General features: G+C 43.4%; 1 protein-coding gene across 3 annotated transcripts in view; it reads right to left on the bottom strand.

Moving 5' to 3' along the window:
- The window catches only part of LOC109857718 (SLIT-ROBO Rho GTPase-activating protein 1-like), a 54,452-nt gene that overhangs the window by 33,851 nt on the left and 1,149 nt on the right, over positions 1-19,452 (bottom strand). Inside the window, exon 1 of one of the 3 annotated variants that reach the window (XM_020434321.1) lies at positions 1,423-3,574. The exons of the other annotated variants lie outside the window; for them this stretch is intronic. Coding sequence (XP_020289910.1) covers positions 1,423-1,498 — 76 coding nt within the window. The 5' untranslated portion in view covers positions 1,499-3,574. Of the gene's footprint in view, positions 1-1,422; positions 3,575-19,452 lie in introns of those variants that run through there. 3 annotated transcript variants of the gene reach the window in all.

The raw sequence follows: 19,452 nt of genomic DNA, 5'->3' as shown, positions 1-19,452 counted from the left end.
AACTTCAAATGCATCTCCTAAGATTGACTTTGTTTGTAAAATTGCGAACAATATAACCAATAGAACTTCGCCTTTGATCGAAGGCTTCTTCAAACTTCGACAATATACCGAGCTTGATTTTCAACTTCGCCTTTGTGTCTATTCCTTCCGGGGAATTCTTTGTTTCCGGAAGGTCTGCATAATTTATACTTTTTAATTGACGGACCGCGCTTTTAACGTGGATTTCGCCCGGGTTATATATAAAATCGATCGAACGTTAATTGAACACGAAACGTAAAAGCTACAAAGCATCTCGTCGAGAACTCTTTTTCCCGTCCGTGATACTTCAGTTCGCGTCGAGTGCTGCAACCGCCGTTGAACTTTCACATTTCGCCGAAAGCGAAAAATTGCGTACATTCCCGCCAACCAGCAATTAACTTATCGGCGAAATTAGCTGTCTCTCGGCGATGAAACACAACGCAATGAAGGAACTTATAGACGTATGGCGCCTTGCGCATATTCTCTCGGCGCTGTATTATGTTTTTTTTCTTTTATCTGGCGCGTGTTCGCTCGCACCACGACCACGACGAGCGTTATCAACGCGGGTTATCTGCTTTGCCTCTAGCATTTTTCTATGCGTCATCCACTCCCTTGCGCGCGCGCGCACACACACAGCCACTCTTCTGCTTTGCCGCCAGAAATTCTATACAACCATAACGAACGTCCGCGCCACCCTACGATGGCGTTGCACTCCCACATATAGGATTTCCCATATATATCACATGCCCTGTGTGCAACGTACATAAGAACACGATGAAATCGACTGCTTATGTTCCTCAGCTCTCTCAGCGTATTGATCAGTTATCGAACAAAAAATAATTTATATCTTATAATAATCATTCATTTCAAAGTTGCAAAAGTAAAAACATGATTTTGAAATAATCGGCTTTAATGTCTATTTCAAGTATATGTAATAATATTAAATGTATGTAATATTATATATATATATAAATGCATTTATGTTTTCAAAAGAACGCGTTTGGAGCGAATAGTTGTTTAAGGAAGTAAATTATCATTTGATAACATATTTGATAACAAGTTCTGTTGGTACAAGTTATCAAATAAATGTCAAACAGAAGTTATCGGAAATATGTAAATTGTGTGTGTGAGATTGTATATAAGTACGTCAGTATATAAATATCGGCTAGTATTTTTATCTACGTTACACATGCTGAATAATACTTTACATTCTAAAAGTTCAATTATTTTATCCTTGACTCTCTCGATTAATCATTTTAATGATCTGTTTGTTGTGGATTTACTCATTGACTTCGAACAAATTCGAACAAATTAATTTCAGGGCCGCATTCATTAAGAATCGCAGAGCTGAATGCGCGCGACAATATATACAATTTATTTGAATATATTCTTCAACAATAATACCTGGAAAAACATCCTTGGTGTCGGGAGTGTACGGATGGATCCAGCCGTTTCTTTGCTGTATGATGCACTGGAACATGATGCTGAGTTTTGTAAATTTCTATCCGATGTGTGCGTGTGAGAGAGAGAGAAAACGTTCTCGAAGAAATTCCCACAACCGCGTTGTCGAAACGAAAGTCTCTTCTTATCGCGCTAAATATCACGACAATGACAAAGTGTTGCTTATTGTTAATCTAGCACCAATAATTACGCATCACACAAATTGTGACGTCAAATGCGAGGTCTCGTCACATTATCATAATCCCTCATCGGATATATTGTATTTTCTGTTCGTTGGAGTTATACGACGCGAGTATATTCCTCGGAATGTTGCTGCGTTGTTCGAACAATCGCGCGGGAGACTATTTTCATGTCGATGTAAAAAGAAAAATTCAATGAAACAATTTTATAACTTCTTTCTTTTCGTCGTTGTTGTTAAATTTCACGTTTTGAATGTTTCGATGTCCTGTGGTCGGCGAAGATTTTCCTTCTTTCCTGGCAATATCGCATACCTAGTACACGCGCGGAGAAGGGCGGTCGCTTGAGCGCGAACCCACGTATAGGTCGTAGCTTTATGGACGTAATTCTAAGTCGTTGAACCGCACGACGACGTTCCATCGAAGGCCATCGTTGCCGCAGCCATCCTGAGGACAATCCCTATCTGCGAGATCCCGCGACGGTCTTGGCTCATCTTATTCGCGAGAATTCTCGTCTCCGCGCTTCCCGTCCCGGCCTTCGTTTCCTCCCATCGAGAATCGTCGATTTTCTTGAGATACACTTGTCCCCCTTTCCGTAGCTGATGTATTTCACTCTTCCTCCCTTCGCGCTTCCTCAATCGATTTCCAAGGATTTATTCCTCGGTCATCTAGTTCATCTATTTCGATTTTCGCGTCGACTGATCTTGAATCTCTTTTTTATCTCACTTTTTGATACACATTTCATTTCCCTTTACATTTCTCTCTTATACAACCCGCAAACTTCTCTTTCAGTCAGAAGTGTTCTCGAGAATTTTTAAGAGGATTGAACTAATTAGCGGCGAAGTGGCATATCTAGTTATGCAATTCGATGCAATATTTCGAGTTTCTCATTCCAATTGATGTTTAGCTCAGTAGAATCGTATCGTAGATCTTAATTCTAATTTGATAAATATATATAATATTTTTTATATGGTTTTTCAATAAATAAATATTATATTTATTATGTAGCAAATTAATTTCTTTTTTCCTCTTTTTTCGTCGATCGTTAAAGGAGACGCGGTTTCCTCGCTTCTTCGCGAAGAGCACTAATTGTGATTACTACGTATACAAATTTCGTTGTAACAAAAAGTGACGCAGGAGTTCCTCCCGCTTTGTTGCTAGATGGCGAAGGACAGCACCTGTGCGTGCAGTCCAGCGAAATGCGCCAGAAACAACGTCCTTGAAAAATGCACTTGCTTACGGCTCCTCTCTCTCTTTCTCTCTTTCTCTTTCTCTCTCTCTCTCTCTCTCTTTCTCTCTCTCTCTCTCTCTCTCTCTCTCTCTCTCTCTTTTCGTCTCTATATTTCTCTTCCCGTTTTTCTCCCTTGTCGAGAAAGAACCAGAGCGTAAGTACTCACTTTATTTCTCACGCTGTCAAGTCGCGGCAACAGACACCGACGGTGAAACACACTCGCGGATAAATGATTAGCCGGTTAACTCGCACGCGAGACGTCCTTCGAAAACTTCCCCGCGCCGGAAACTAGCACCAACCGAGGAGATACGCACCACCAGAGCACGTTCAGGATATATCGGTGCATGTATACGAAGAAGAAAGCCGCGAACAGAACAGCGTGTCCGGTCGCCTTCACCGCGGCGCAGATCTTCCGGACTCCCTTCCGGAGCTTCTTTCTCGCGCGACTAGGGAAACGACGACGCGCCGACAATGGTATCCCGCGATCTCGATAGCGGACGTCGCGTGGGACGTGACCAACCGAGTCAGCGGCGTCCGCCAAAGAATCCTAAAGAGAGATAAAGGTGTTTTTTCTCTTCTTCTCCCCCTTTTCTTCTTTCTCTGTCTTTTTCTCTTTTCTGAAGAAAGAGAAACGGAGCCGACGACAGAACGGAAGCGCCGTTCCCTTCGGCACGGCGGTGTCGTCGCTCCTGCGTCGACGGACGACGACGACGACGACGACGACGACGAGGAGAGAACCGGAGGAGGGTTGGCTGGTCGGGTAGCTGGCTGGGATCGAACTAGATGGCTCGTCGCCAGGCAACCGGATTTTCCCTCTCGGTCTCTCGCGCGCGCCACTGCGCTCTCTTCCCCTCCCCCTGCACTCGCCCTCTCCTTCCTGCTGGTTCGCTCCGTTTAGCTCGCTCGCACGCTCGCGCTTCTCGCTCTTTCTCGTTCTCTACTTCGCTCTGCTCCGCGACGCGTCGCGGACTCTCCTCCACCCTCCCGCGCACACTATGTGCTCGTTCGCTCGTCCGCTCTCCCTCTCCTGCCCTACACACACAACGCGCGTATACACACATCGTCAAGCGCACCGGTTCCTACGTTGCCTCCCTCTCGCTCACCCTCCGCGTGCCGAAGGATGCGGCGAAGGATCCTCCTCTTGAGAGAGATCCTTCTTTGCCGCGAACGTTGCACGAATGTCGCGAAGGAAACGCACATGCCTCGTGTGTCTCAACAATTGTCAGTTCCTGCACTTTTTTTCAACAACACCAAACTGTTTTTCACTCCGAAACTCCCGTTTCACATAGCAATATAGTTTTGTCTACACACAACTATATTAGAAACTCACTGTTTCATTTATATTTCTCTCGAGAAATTTGTGAAATTCCGATACGGTGAGAATTTCTCCGATTTGCGTACGGAGAGAACCTTTCGCGTGGCTTGTCACAACGCGAAATAACACGCAGAAGCTCCCGATTCTTCTCGCTCGTCAGCTTCTCTACTCGTCGCGATTTCTTTGCGACGCGATAAATATTTGTCTTGTGATAAAACCGATAAGATACGTCGCGTATGCACACTTCAATTATATCACAGCGGCGTCTGTTGCCAAACAGTCTAGCTTCGAAATTGTCACTTAACACGATGAATCTCAGCAAAAACTATCGCGACAATCGTTTAATGCAATCTCCTTCATTTTCTTTTTCAAAACTCTCGAATCGAATTAAGACGTGCAATAACTGACCTAATCTTTTTAATCCCAACCGTGTGTTTGTTTTCATGATAAACTTTCTGTTCGAGAGAATCGCAAAATTTCTCGGCCGATCCTTTCCGTAGGCGCTAATTGCTCTTTCATGTTGTGCCGATCACACGCTGCCAGTGAGGTGGCCGGTCACGGAGAAATCGCTTGCAATTCGCGCTTCTCAACATCGACCGGCTGACCGGCACTTTCTACGTTCCACTTGGAGACGCCGGTTTTGGGCGGAAAAAACATCGGAATCGAGGGAAACCGAGAGAGAAACTCTCTCGACAATGAAGCACGCAGCAGTTCGCGAACTGCTGTCCAGGTGCGTGATGAGATGAATTCTCTTCGCCGATCGTTCGTCATCAGCGGCGGAGAGCAAACGGGGAATGGGGGACTGAAAGATCCGCGCGTGAAAGAGAGAGAGAGAGAGAGAGAGAGAGTAGAGAATGGTGTGGTGAAGTTTATTATGTGCTATGGGAAATATGCCCTAGGAATAACTAGCAATTGAGTGAAAGGAAGTAATTTAACCCCGGTACAACAATGCGGGCAATAATCGCACACAATGACCAGGAAATAAAACTATATAATAATATGGGGAAAACAATGATATCAGAAAAAATAAATCTATAATTTGGTATTTCTGGTTGAGTAATTAAAACGAGAGAAAAAAAGAACGACAGAAAGAGGAAAAGAGAGACTACAATATCCGTGTAACTTACATAATTCTAATAATAAACAAATATAATATATATAGTACATTATATTTGTTTAAAACAATGGAAAATTTTTCTCCGCTTTTCTTAAAAAAAAAAAAACCTATTTTCTTCAAGTAATGAAGTCAATTGAGAAATACGTCAAAAGTAGCAAATATCAGTTTAACAAAAGCAGCAAAGAGAAATAATTAAGCAAACAAATATTATATGAACAAAAAATAAATTTTCGGCAGATGTTCCGTGAGTACACACAGGCATCTGTGTATTTAGCAGCGAAATTGGGAGGAGAAGAAAGAAAGGGAGATAGTGAGAGAGATAGCAAAGGTGAAGACAAAGATAACCCTGAAGAGAGAGAGAGAGAGAGATAGCTAAAGGAATCAATGGGTGCTACTCCATGACCTCGCGTTTCTCTCTCACTCTCTCCTCTTCCCGCTCTCTCTCCGTCTCTCTCTCGCTTCTCTGTCCTTTTTCCTCTCTCATTCACGCTGCGCTCCCTACCCCGCCCGCCGCCCTATATCGAGTATCCCAACCCCTCGAAGCGTGACCGTGACTGTGACTCTCGAAGCGGCCCGTGAGAGAGCGAAGTGCGCGTGTCCGCGCTGCATCGACGTAACGCGATTCGCAGCGCGGTGTGCAGAGCGCATCCACCGTGAAGAGCTCATATATAAAGTCCGAATGAATGAAAAACGCGTGCGATGTTCTCCTGCGGAAAATGAAAATTATCAGCACTTTTCACGTCACACAGGTTCTTTTTGCTGCTGAAAAACAAAAAAAAGTCTCGATCTTTCATCAAAGGCCTCACCATTCGATCGAAGTGTTTGATAAAAAGTGTTCGACTATTATTGAGGGATCGTCGCTGTTGTAAAATGTCAAAAAGTCAATATTTAAAATTCTTTTATCTATGTACTACATTACGGTTGTAGCAGTCTTTTTCTAAGAGTTTTACAACTTTTGTACACACACAAAAAATAGCTTGTTGTCTGATGTCGGTACAAGATCAAAAAGAACTGTTCTTCTAATCCAGAATAAAATAAAGTTGATGACGACGATAGGGTTTTGCAATTTATTCTCGTCTCTCCTCTCACGAATCCACGGATCGTTAATTGCTTCTTGCGTCATATCACGCGTCGATATAGAACCTGGCTAATCCTTCGGCTTGGTCAACAACAAGTGTTCGAGGCCTTTCATCGGCCACTTCAGCGACACTCGGGTTCGCCTTACCTCGGATGTGCTTTAATACCGAGCGCGCTGCTCTTCATCCTCGCATCCACCCGGCAGACAGTCTCTCGACTTTGACCCTTAATTGCGTCGTGTGAAGGGCCCGAGAGAGAGCAAACCCCAGGGTCTTTTTAAACTATCGAGTTCATCCAGCCAGATTGCATTTATATTGCACTGATTACGTTACGTCTCGCACAGACGTTTCTACGAATGCAAATCACAACGCCGACATCGACAATGACTTCGCCGTACATACAACTGTCAACCACAGAGATATATATTTCAAGAGAATAAGGAAAAAATATAAAATAAAAAGCGAAACAAAAATAACGCCTGTAAACTAATTTCCACTTCAAATCCGACTTATTTCTCGATCGCGTTTACTCCGCTCGTTATCACGCGCGCGCCCACAGATATGCGTATACCGATACCAGTTCCGTTTAGTAACCTTGAACGCGATTGTGAGATAAGACACAGAACAATGATCTAAAATTGCGGTGGTATTTTGGTATCGTGATTAAATCTCCGTTAGAGCGCGAACGCGTTTAAACTTCAATGCGCGTCATGTCATTCGCGGCTGTAAATTTGTCCTCAAGGTAATAGTAGCGGTGGTAGTAATAGTAGCAGTCGCGGCAGCAGCAGCAGCCTTTGTTACCCACGTCGATCTACCCACGTGTGAGTTCGTGCGGCGCCAAACGGCTATTTCCGACGCAGATTTCCGGACCGATTTTAGGCTTCGTGGCTCACACCCACGTTGGCGAACACCCGGGAAAACGGAAGCCGCGTTGCACTCTCTCGCAACCAAGAGAGTTCTTCACTACTCTAGGTAGGCCTTGCTGACCACCCCCGTTCACGTGACTAAACATCATCTCTCTCACAGGAAGCCACTTCCCGGGAATATCGAATGACAAAGCGCGCTTGCCTTTACCCACGCCCAGTCAAGCGCTCTCAAAGTATCAACTGCGACATAACTCTAGTCCTCGGCAACGCTCTATTCTACACGCCGTCGTCCCGATTTATCCTTCAATTCTCTGCAGTAAGCTTGCTACGTGCAAATTGGGCCATTTTTTTTTTTTTTTTTTTTTTGACTTGAAGAACGCGCTAATTCTTTTCGTGCTAATTACGCAGTAAAGATAATTTTGATCTTCGAGTTGTAAACATTCGGATGAAAGCAAATCGTCATTTTTCCGCGAGTGAGACGTTACTGTGGAAAAACGATGGTTATATATTCCCGTGGATTAAGATCTAAAACGATTTCTATAAATTCGCGAAAAAATTTATATTTTCACGAATAAGTTTTCAAAAGCCGGAAAGTTTATCGCGACGATAAATTTGCCGGCAACTTGCGCGCGTCTGTGCAGTCGCGCCGGTGTGTATGAAAAAGTTGGCGATTCTCACGCGGCGCCTAATATCGACGACCTTTCGCGGGATTCACTTTGCCAAAGTACTTAGACCGCCAGGCAAAACTTTCCTGTTGGCGTAATTGCTTTAGTTTGGACAAGTTGTCGGCGCGGTATCGTTGCAAACTCGCGAGAACGAAGCTTTATCCACTCTCTCATTATAGATCTCTTCGCGAATACAGAGTCCGATCGCTCGAGCGAAAAAAATCGCGGACTTTTTGAAAAGTCATACTTAAAGACGTCACCGACGAGATCTCGCAATCTCCGATCTCTCGTGATTCTGTTCCACGACAGTGTCCGACGACTGTGTGACGCGGTCCTCTTTCAACTCTGCACTTTCGCCTTGAAATGTCGCAACAGTCGCGCTCGTTACATTTACGCTGCAATCTTTTTCGAAAAGTGACATTCGGTGAAATTTACGACAAAATTCTGGAAAATTATTGGGTTGCACATCTCCGTCGAAATAAATCGCGCGGTGACTTTGTAAATTATAAACGAGTTTTCATTGCAACATTTTTATATAATTAGAAAAAAAAGATAAAAAGCCAATTCGAGCCCTCGATCGTGTACAAAAAGTAGTTAGCGTATTTAAATGTAAATTTTTATTTAGAGTTTTTATGATTAATGCGAAAACTCGAGAACGCTTTCTCTCCGTGCATATATTTAGAACACTCGTAATCTTCGTATTCCCCCTTAAATTTTCACAATAACTTCCCGCGCTACACCGTATACAATCGCTTTGTAATTCATTGTCTGTCGCTCCCGAACACGAACTATATTTGGATCTTGTTTCGATGACGATTTATCTCAATTAACAAGCAGTTCCGCCGATTATATTACACAGTCTGATGCGTGCGTCTAGATCAAAATTTACGGCCCAATAAGACGCGGTAGGTACACGAGCTTGTTTAATTTGACGATGATACACAGACGCGCGATACTCTCCTCTCTCTTACGCTCAGACCAATGGTCCCGACTTTTCATTGTGTGACCCTCGAAACGGATTAAAACAAACGACCGAACTTGGTCGCTTTGGGGTGCATCGCGTTATTTTCTATTAACGCGGTCGGGCGCGACGTACACTCGAAAATTTAATTGAAGCCGCGCGGTTGTAACCGAGAGAAAGAAAAAGAACGTAGGGGGCAATTATGAAATATATTGTCAATGGAGAGAGCGGGAAAACATTTCTTCTCAGAAGTTATCTAACAATCGTGGATTATAGAAAATGCAACGCTTTGCAATACACACTGACGTATTGCGCGCGTGAAATGCTGTTCGAACACGAAGTTCCACATCGAAATTGTTATTTACGTAACAGAATAACAAAATCGTCTAACAAATTTAATTTTCACTTTAACCGTATTTTAAGAAAAATACGCACACATCTCGCGAAACGAACGGAAGAAAACTGACAGGTCCTTGCGTAACCGCGTCCAATTCTATGCATGATGCATCGTCGACGATGAACGGCGGTCGTAACGAAAATATGCGAAGTAAGCGACCCGACAAGCATCGAGTGTCGTTTACGTTTCGTGGCACACAATCGACTTCGCTTCTTCCGTGCCACAATCGAGAAAACAAATGTTGCTTCATGGAAAGAAAGTGCACCGCCGATCACATGCACTGTTCTTCTACCCACTCAAACGTGAGATTCTGCAATTCTCTCTCTCTCTCTCTTTCTCGTCTCTGAACACGACGCAATTGCTACCTATCGCAACGACAATATGTCAGTTTTTGCCGTCTAACAGACATTGTTAAAACTAGCAATTGAAAATCTTCAATAGAGCGAGTGAAATTGTTTAAAACTTATTATGCGCTTTTTATATTTGTTGTCTCCTCTAGAGACAGGATTGCATCGTCTCACAAAATCAAAGAAGAAAGAGAAAGTAATCAATTTTATATATACAAAACTTTTTTTTTTTATTTCTGCGATCTGTCTGTTTCCACGAAAGAAAATCGATGCGAAAAAAAGTTTTATTTTACGACGGAGAGCGTTTTAGTCACCGTTTAGCTTTTAAATGTTCTTTTCAAACTTTTGCAATTTTATTTTACGAAAAGGTGAACACACGCCAGGATTATTGATATTAAACTTCTATTATTTGATGGGGGAAAAACGAAATAGAAAAATTTTATTTTCGCGTTGAGGGAAAGAAAGAGAAAGAGAGCATTTTTCTCTCGCCTCTCTCTTTTTCGTTTCCGGGTTTCTATTGTTCGCTCGCCTTCCAGGCGGCAACGATCGGAACACGGCAACATGAAGCTTTTGTATCACCTATCTTTGTCGTGTTGCCGCACACATTCAAAAACGCGTATCTACAGCACACACACGCTATATGTCATCTGCGAAAAAAAAAAAAAAAAAAAAATAAACAATACTTAAACTGACAATATCTTATATATCGTTGCTATATTATCGTAATCTTATCCGTAAAATACGTCACAATGTGATAATTTTACAAAGGAGATGTCTCTCGCAATGTGAACAAATACAAAGATCGGACTTCTCGAACGAATCGTCAGAGAAAAAGGTTGACAACTACTGCTTTGCAGACGACACATTTTTCCCTCGTTTTTCTTCGTTCACGCAGAAGCCTGAGATCTCTCTGGCGATATTGAACGCGCGAGTTCGCACACGTGCCACGTTCGTGCGCGCCGGCGACATCGTCGCTGCGCGACGCGCAGCTGCATGATATTTTTACCGAGAGGAGGAACCTGATATTTTTTTTTTTTTTAAAAATCGCATCCTACGAAACGCGAAGCGCGTCTTAGAGAAACCCTCCGCGATGAGGGTTGTCGCGCAAGATACACGCGGCGCGACCGTAAATTCTCGCTCGCCGCTAATCTGATTTTCAACAACGAGAAGCCGGCGAGTGGCGACTACTCTTGCGTGCCAGTCGACGATAAGTCGTTCGCGCGGATTACGAAACGGCTCGTTAAAATCATTGATCAAGAGACGCGCGCGAGACCTTGAGGATTTTTCAAACATTCGCGCGATTAAGACATCGATTTGAAACTAACTGCACCGTGCGTGGCGCGCGAGCTTTCCGTGTGTGTTTGCAGTAATCGTGAAATTAAATCGCGTCTGCACATTCGTGCAGACACGTTCTCGTGGAAGAAAATTATCGCGTTTGCAAAACGAAAACGAATAAAGCACAATTTACTTTCCAGTGAATGGACCTTGATACCGTTATATTGAATCTATTACACACATTTCCAGAGCGATACTTTATAAAAAGAGAATTGATGGTATCGATATTCGATTTTCCGTTAATTAATTCATCGCGTTTTCCTCGGCAGTGATTTCGACACTCGTCACCTGTCGCGCGCTTCATTTTTATCGTTATTAATGTTCTCGAAAGTTTTCCATTGACTCTCTCTCTCTCTCCTCGAGCAGCTGATTGCGAAACAAAATCTTAATCTCGGCGTTGCATGTATATGTATTTTTATATATAAACGCGCAGGTGAAAACGAAGAATTTCAAGAAGTGCAACTACATCCGGCAACTACTCGCGGTGACACGACAGCTGCGGCGGCAGTCGACGCGCGTAATCGCCGCCGCTGCTTCTGTCCTGGGTGTGTGCGAGAGAGCAAGAGTATAGATAATTTTCTTGCGCATTTATACGCGGCCCTCGTCTCCTTCGCCTATCCCGTCCTTGTCTTCCTTTCTTTTCCGTCGCCTCCTCCGGACACCTCACGTATGTGTACACGCCTCGCGGACGATAGCCACGCATACGAACAAGCCCAGCGCGAGGGGAATTAATCTCCTCACTCCATAATATATTCTCCATATCCTCCATAGGATATTATTCCGATACCATCGCGTTTCTCACTCCGGTTGTCACTTGAGTGGAAAATAAAATGCTCTTAAAATTGCATTCGAGCAAAATAAATAAGAAAATTAACGTTTAACATTTTTTTTTAACGAGAGTAGAACCGCGAAATTATGTCATTTTTTTAACAAAATGTCGTCTTGTTATAAACATTGTTAATTTTCCAGTGTAATAATTTCGAATCCTACGATTTTCCAGCGTGGAAACATCTGGTGGTGTCGTGAACACCACCTTATGAAGAAGAAATTTTTATTCACGACTGACCTTGCCGGATGTCGTTTTTCGTGCGCGAACGGTACTTGTCCGCACAAAGAATACACTGTGTTCGAAGATTATGCCATCGTCGTGTCGAAGAAGTAGAAGAAGAAGAAGAAACTGACAAGACTTGAGACTCTTGCGAGACGAGAGACAGTCGATTCGATAAGGCGTAAAATGCGCTGTAGTCGGATGGAAAACGAGCAGTCTGGCAGCGCGCGCGCGGCCGTTTCTCGACGCTGTGCGCGGCCGTTTCTCTGGTGTGCAAAATTATCGATTCGTCGAACAAAATTCTAAAAGACAAGTAACAGTTAGATACAAATAATTTTGCAATTGAATGTGTGTTATCGATTACAAGTCGAAGAATCGAATAAAAATTAATTAATATTATTTTTGCTGATATAAAAATAATCACAAACAACTGAAATGATCAAGAAATCCGGATATTGTTCTATACGGGTTCTATTGCAATATCTATGTTAACGCACAGATCGATATTTAAATCGCGAACTCGACGGGACGGATTTTGTTTTCAACATGCCACGTTTTACGAGGTAACGATGATCCGGCTAGACCTCGTAATGAGATTTTATGCCTTTTTCACGTCCAGGGCGTGGCACAGCATCAACGGCCGGCCGACGAAAGAGGTGAAAGAGAGAAGAAAGCCGGTGGAACGTGCTGTACCTGCGGCACGAAACCGCGCGCTGCACAGTCCGCGGAACAAAGAGACGCTATTCGTCTATGGACGCGCTCGCGCAAGGAAAGAACTCTCTCGCAAAGAAGAAGAACACGCCGAAAGAATGTTGAGCGGCGGCGCTCTGAAATTTTTACGAAGAAAAACCTTTTGCGCGCGATTTAGAATTCCACGAGCGATAATACACGGCGTTCCAGAAAAATTCCCGGAGAAAATTGAGCCGGGAATGATACAGCGTACAAAACACTTCCCGGATCTGCGCTGCGGAAATATTAGCGAAGTTAGTGTTTGTTGCGGAATGTAATCCCCGTAAATCCGCGGCGCAATTGCCACAAGTAGTTCAATGCGAACTACGCGAATATATACATCGTGAAAAAAAAACACGCCAATTCGAAAATGGGCGAGGATCAATTGAGAAATCCGAAAAGTCAAATTATTAAGTAAAGCAAGTCGCGATAATTCGCAAAAAAAAACATTCCGAAAAAATGACGTATAATTATTTCATATTTGGGCGAGAGTTACGGGGACATTTCGGAATCCTGAGAGTTTGTTAGGTCAGTTTGAGATATATCGCGACAAACAACACCGGGGGGATAAAACCGTGCCGCAGAATAAAAATTGCAATAACGAGGGTTGCGCTAGGTCAGGATTCGGAAGATTCTCTCCCCCGGGAGGGTGAGAGATCGGAATTTATGGTGGAGGGTTCAACGACGCAAAACACACACATGTATGTATATATATATATACACACACACAGTGGGCTTAGAGTTCGCGAGATACGTTGCGACGGTCGGGAAAGTGTGCCAAATCGGCGCCAGCCGGCGCGGATAGGCGCGTCCTAAATTTTCGAATCCCGGAAGAACTGGAACTCGGACGAACGACACCAATCGAAAGTAACGATTTTAGGAGAAGAGGATTGATTTCTCCGGAATGGAGAGAGAGGAGTCAGCTCGCGATGTGATATTGGAGCACTAGTGTGAATTTTGACATTCTTTAATAAATCCTCGTTGTCTCATAACGCAGAGACGGTAAAACTTTCTGACGTTTTGAGACACGTCGATGCGATATTGAGACGTCAACCGAAGTAATTGACGTTTTCGTCAAACGATAATGCGCCGGAAACATCGAATATCGCTCGTCGAATTGATTCAATTCAGCGAACAAAAAAAAAAAAAAAAAACAAATCGACACGTCGATGCGGTGATTTGCGCGTTTCATCGAAGCGAAAGTGTGAGATAATTCAACACCTTCGATCTCGCTTCGGGAGAAATCGAAGCGTCGCGAGAGCAAAAGGAAGAGGCGCGTAGTGTTTTTTGTTAACATTTGTCGCGGTCGTTACGCGACATCTCTTCCGTGGCAAAAAGCAACGAGATTATCACCCGACGCTGTTTCCGTTTTATCGACATGCACGAGGCGCGCACTTGGACGCGCAACCATAAAGAGTGCACGTGTTCGAACGAGAAGCCCGACCCTCTTTAACTCCGAGAAAACGACTGCCGGCCGTAACATAAAAATATCTGAAGACAGGAAGCGTCGTCGTTGTTTTCTTATCTTTTCCCCGCCGACGCGTAGATTACCAGAATGCGTTTTCGAAATAACGCTAAGACGCTCCATACGGAGCGTTTCAGACTAGATTTAGTGACATCTCGTGCGGAACTTTAAAATAGTTAAATTTTGTTGAGAAATTACAACAAGTCGCTGTCGAAAACGTATCAAGAGCATATTTCTAATAACTATGACGTAAAGCATATAATTTTTCTCTCGTGTTAAAATATTTGTTCTCCAAATATCGTAACCTAACAAAATATCGCGCTGATTCGAAATTGAATTCTCTCGCGAGAAGATCGAGAGAGTGCGAGGCGACCGTCGTCGAGATACTCCCGCGATACAACAATTCGCGACGCAAACACACGCACACGCCCCCTCTAAAATAATACCAATCTTCGCGCCGCTTGTTTGCTTGAGAAAATATTTTGGTACGTGCGCATTTTAAGCAATTCAAGTGATGGGATCTCCGCAGCGCAGAGCGGAGTCGATAAATATAAGGTCGTCGTCTAACGTATTTATGGTGAATAAGTGAAGAAACCAGGGAAAATGTTTCTCTCTAAATTTTTCCCGGCCTTTCTTTATTTTTAGGTCGTCTCTCTCTCTCTCTCTCTCTCTCTCGCTCTCTCGCTCTCTCTCTCTCTCTCTATCTATCTATCTATCTATCTATCTATCTATCTTTCTCTGAGAACACGCTCTCTCTGTCGACATAAAAAGAAAATAAGAGAAAAATATAGCAAGTGGTAAAAAAAAACAAGAAAATACACGTCACCACTTTTTAAAGTTTTAATTACGGTAATTGCTCTCGCGTGCATTCTACGTTCGATATAAATTATTATTTTTAATAAGCGCTTTTTTTCCCCGATTAAGTTTCTACGGAAATTATTCCGTTTTACGTGCTTTTTGTGAAATTTATACGCGATCCGCATTGGCAACGAGCTCGGTAAAGAAGAAGACGGGAAAAGTGCGAAGGCGCGTCTGGAATTCCGATTTGAACGGATCGAAGCGCGCGGCGCGGCAGCGGCGAGTGCATCGCGCGAATGCACGCATCGGCGAGTTCATGCGGCGCGCGAACTGGTTTCGCATTAAACCAACCGATCGGTTATATAGCATTCTCTCTACATCTCGCAGATATGATTCTGCAATGAGCGTAAATTTACCTTACAAATTATCGCGATAAGTCATTTCAACTGGACCGCAACAAATTACGCTCTACGACAAAGTACACCCGGCTGTAAGAGATTTGAAATAACTTTCGTAATTGCGAACTAAAAAGTCGTTTAAAACGTTTGTCGTCGATACATAAATTCCGCACACTTAAATATTGACAATTTCTTCAAATTTTTTAAGCGATTCTACATTTCCTGCGTGATTTTATAATGCAATAAAAGTCGAATTAAACTAATTCGGAGACGCAATTCGATTTACGATCCGTAAAAAGCAATGGCGCCGAATGTTTCGGAGCACGGCACTGCGGACCTTGCGTACCGCGCGGAAGGTGCATAACCCACGGCGCGTACAACACATCTGACTGGTTAACGAGATCGATATTACGGCAGACGGTGTGGCCGTTATACGCGCGCCGTCTTGCACGCACGCACGCACGCACGCATGCATGTGTGCAAGCATCGCGAGAGTGTGCATGTGTAAAGGACCGCGAGCGGCGATTCACACGCACGTGACACCCACACATCGAATGCACGCGCCCCCTCTCGTTGTCGTCGCGCATGGAAATGTGCGAGCGCGCGCGCGCGTCCGCTCACACGTGTGCGTTCTGCGCAGCGAGGAGACCTCGCTAAATGTGACAACCTACATGCCCATTATTTTTCATACTCGCATAATAAACTAATATCAAAAAATTTAACCGTGATATTGAGTTTAACGTGTCGATTTTAATATCGTTAGCGCATTTACGCGTCGAAATTCTACTCGATGTGTTTGTTCAGAAGTGCGTTTGATGCGGTTGATCAATGTACAATCTGTTTTGAATATAAATAATGTTCACATAATGAGAAACTATTTTCAATTCCAAACACTTCACGGGAAAAGTGAAGGAGAGAGAAGAGCCGTGAATACCGACCCGTAGTCAGTCAATCCTACACGAGCGAAGTGTTCACTCAAGTCTCTTTCTCTTTTCTTTTCGATCTTCCTGTTTTGTCCGTCCGACGCTCGCGTGAGTGTGGGTGTGCGTATATCTGATGTATGTTGCGTGTGTAGTTACGCTTACCAACAACGGCACAACGACGGCAAGCAGGGCAGGCCCTGAAGGCCGGAAAGTGTTCGTTTCGTCCCGTTGGAAGGACCGAAAGGTTCGGGTAACGGAAAGGTCATCGCGAGAGAGAACACGATTATATTGTACTCATTGTCGAATCTGCTTCTTCAACGCTACACATCCCGCGCGATCGCAATCAGATACAATATTAAACAACGTGTAAAACTTTTCTAAATTTCTAACCTGTTTTTTGAAATAAAATTCCCGGGTTGGGAATCTCAGACAGATTTTGAGCGAAGTAAAAGAAACACTTACTCGCGAGTAAAATTAACGTAAAATGATAAAAAAATTTCGCGATTTGAACAAATTGATGCCGAGTTATTTTCATTGCAAAGAAATTTCTGTTCCATATATTATCGCATTATTATTTTTTTTACCAAACGCACTGCGGTGCTCTCGCTCGATTATTTCCAATGCGATATGAATGGGCATCGAGGCGTTTCATAACGAGGTCGCGGGGGAATATCTGCATCGCGATACGCGTTGAGCCGCGTGAAATCTCCGCGGCGCCTGCGGAATTAAACCGACCGCCTACGCCAATGCGCGATTAGAAAGTCGCGATTAATATTATTTCTAGGAAGCAAAAGGAGATTTTTTTGTTTTTGCGTCGAGTTTTATCAAAGTAGTCCGAGAGAGGCTTAAGTGGACGCTCCGGAGAGAAAATGATTTTTGTCTTCCGCGTGTGCGACGTGCTTACGTTTACTGACGGCTCGGTAGTTTCACGTGCGACACGCGCGCGGATCTCCGACAGAGTCGTTGTGTCAATAATGCTAATTGAAAAATATACGATTGGTCGGCGCAACGATCTGTCTGAACGATAGAGAAAAAAAGTGTCAAGTGAAGATTTGTTTTCTTTCGTTTAGCGGCGCGAAGAGAAAACCCTCCGGGTTTATGAGCGAAATATTTGGTTAAGTATACGCAAAACAAGCATAAAATCGAGAGCTGAAATAACACGTTTCGGTTGGGAGAACGCGATGAGCGATCGTTAAAAGTAGATCGATCGTTGTATGTTCAATGAGAAATTAGACACATGTGGTTGCTCCGTCTTGACTTAAAAATTCAAATATTTATGAAAATATTCGTAAACAACACACCGCAAATTTGATAACAATTCAATCGTGTCAATCGAGTCTGAAACAAAATTTGTGTTAAAACACGGTAGAAAATAAAGAATCCACGTGAAAAATCGATTGAATTTTCCGATCGCAAGGTGTTGCAAGATAAAGTCACGGTGAAAAAGGCTCGGCCTTTTGTCGAATCAACAACGGTAAGATCCCGAGAGTGATTCGATTATTAGGAGTGCCTGCTGCAAAACACGTTGCCGCCTTCGTCTCTTTCGTGTGCATTCCATTGGTAGTGCAACCGTGTCTACGCTAGATCGCCTCTCACCGTATTCCACACCATCGACATCATCGACGTTCTCGAACGCCAAATACGAAACGTGTAAAAAATTCTCCGGTCCGAAACGAAAGGAACGCAAATAATTTCCGTGCAAAAGAGTTTGCACGCACTCGGGAGTGTCACTCCCCGTAATCTTCCGCGTAACGATTGTGAACGTTCCGTTGGAACACGCGGAGAAAAAGACAAACCGCAATCGCTCTGTTTGATGAATCACTAGGATTTCTTGCGATTTACGTTTCCATATCGCAACGCGGTAATAAAGCCATCATGTGATGTCATGAGACAAAAAAAATAACAATAGCTTTTCCACGCACTAATTGTTAAAGCCAATTTTTTCAGCTCGCAAAAATGAGCGAAGACTGTGCGCGTTGGACCAAAACTCGTAAAATTATTCGCAAATTTAAATTGCAGCGCGCGCGCGTAGAGAAGATAGTGAAGTTATAAAATTTATCGCATGATTTAACATTGGATAAAAATGTTGAAGGATAAAAAACATAGTTGTAAAAAAATCACATGGCAAATAAGAAGAAAGCGATGCAAATTTATGCGCACGCATACGGAATAAATTGTTCATTAAAAGAGATAATCGAGATCCAACGGAGTTGTTTTTTTTCCGTACGGTTTTGTAAAAAAAAAAAAAAGTATCCGTGGCGCTCAGACAACGAGATTTCCGACGATACGTGATAAAAATGAAGAAATATCTCTTCGCGTAATAAAAGACAAGGAAATTACTTTTGCGTCAACAAAGATCGCGGCTACGCGCGCGCGGCGTTCCCGTTTCTCTTCTCCTCACGCGAAACGACATGTTTATTTGCGAATCAACCGAACGTTTAGTTTTCTAACCGCTGTACGAGCGATCCTCTTGAGAGTGGAATTTGTCGTTTCTCTCAAACGTCAACCTTCATTCCGTTTTCGCACGCGGGTTTGTTCGCGAGTGATATTTGCTTTTTATACGTGCAAGATATCTTTTTTTTTTCTAAATACGAATCTCCGATATATTCTTCGTAAAAGTTTACCACAGAGAAAGAGAAAAAAAAGCGTAACAAAAAAGATCTAAAATAAGAACATACACATCGTATTGAGTGAATGCAACGTGAATAAAACTTGCGTAAGCGAATATTTGCTCCGAAAGAAGGCGATTTTCTTTTAACTGCCGTCTGTAACTTTTCACAACAGATTTGACTTAACGACATATGGATTTGTGCGAATTCGATTTTACGCAAGTCCTGAATTCCGTTTCCCGTTCGCAGAAATCGTATTATTTTCGCGTTACATTATCCCAGTCGCAGAAAAATTGGTAACACTGCCACTTACGTGTATTACGTTTCTCTCTCTCTCTTTCTCTCTCCGTCTCGTATGGTGCAACAAACAAATCGCACCTGTTCGCCCGTCGAAATCCCACGAGATGAATTACGCGCGAATGAGCTCAATGACGCGCTGAAATAGACACCCTCGCCGTGGATGCGATTAGTTGCCTCGCGTTCGCGAGGCAGCTAATTAGAAATGCCTTAAACAATC

This window comes from Pseudomyrmex gracilis, unplaced genomic scaffold (assembly GCF_002006095.1).
Source record: "Pseudomyrmex gracilis isolate BER0280 unplaced genomic scaffold, ASM200609v1 scaffold_169, whole genome shotgun sequence".
Classification (NCBI taxonomy): Eukaryota; Metazoa; Arthropoda; class Insecta; order Hymenoptera; family Formicidae; genus Pseudomyrmex; species Pseudomyrmex gracilis.
The sequence above is the reverse complement of the archived record's forward strand: the minus strand, read 5'-3'. Positions and strand labels throughout refer to the sequence as shown.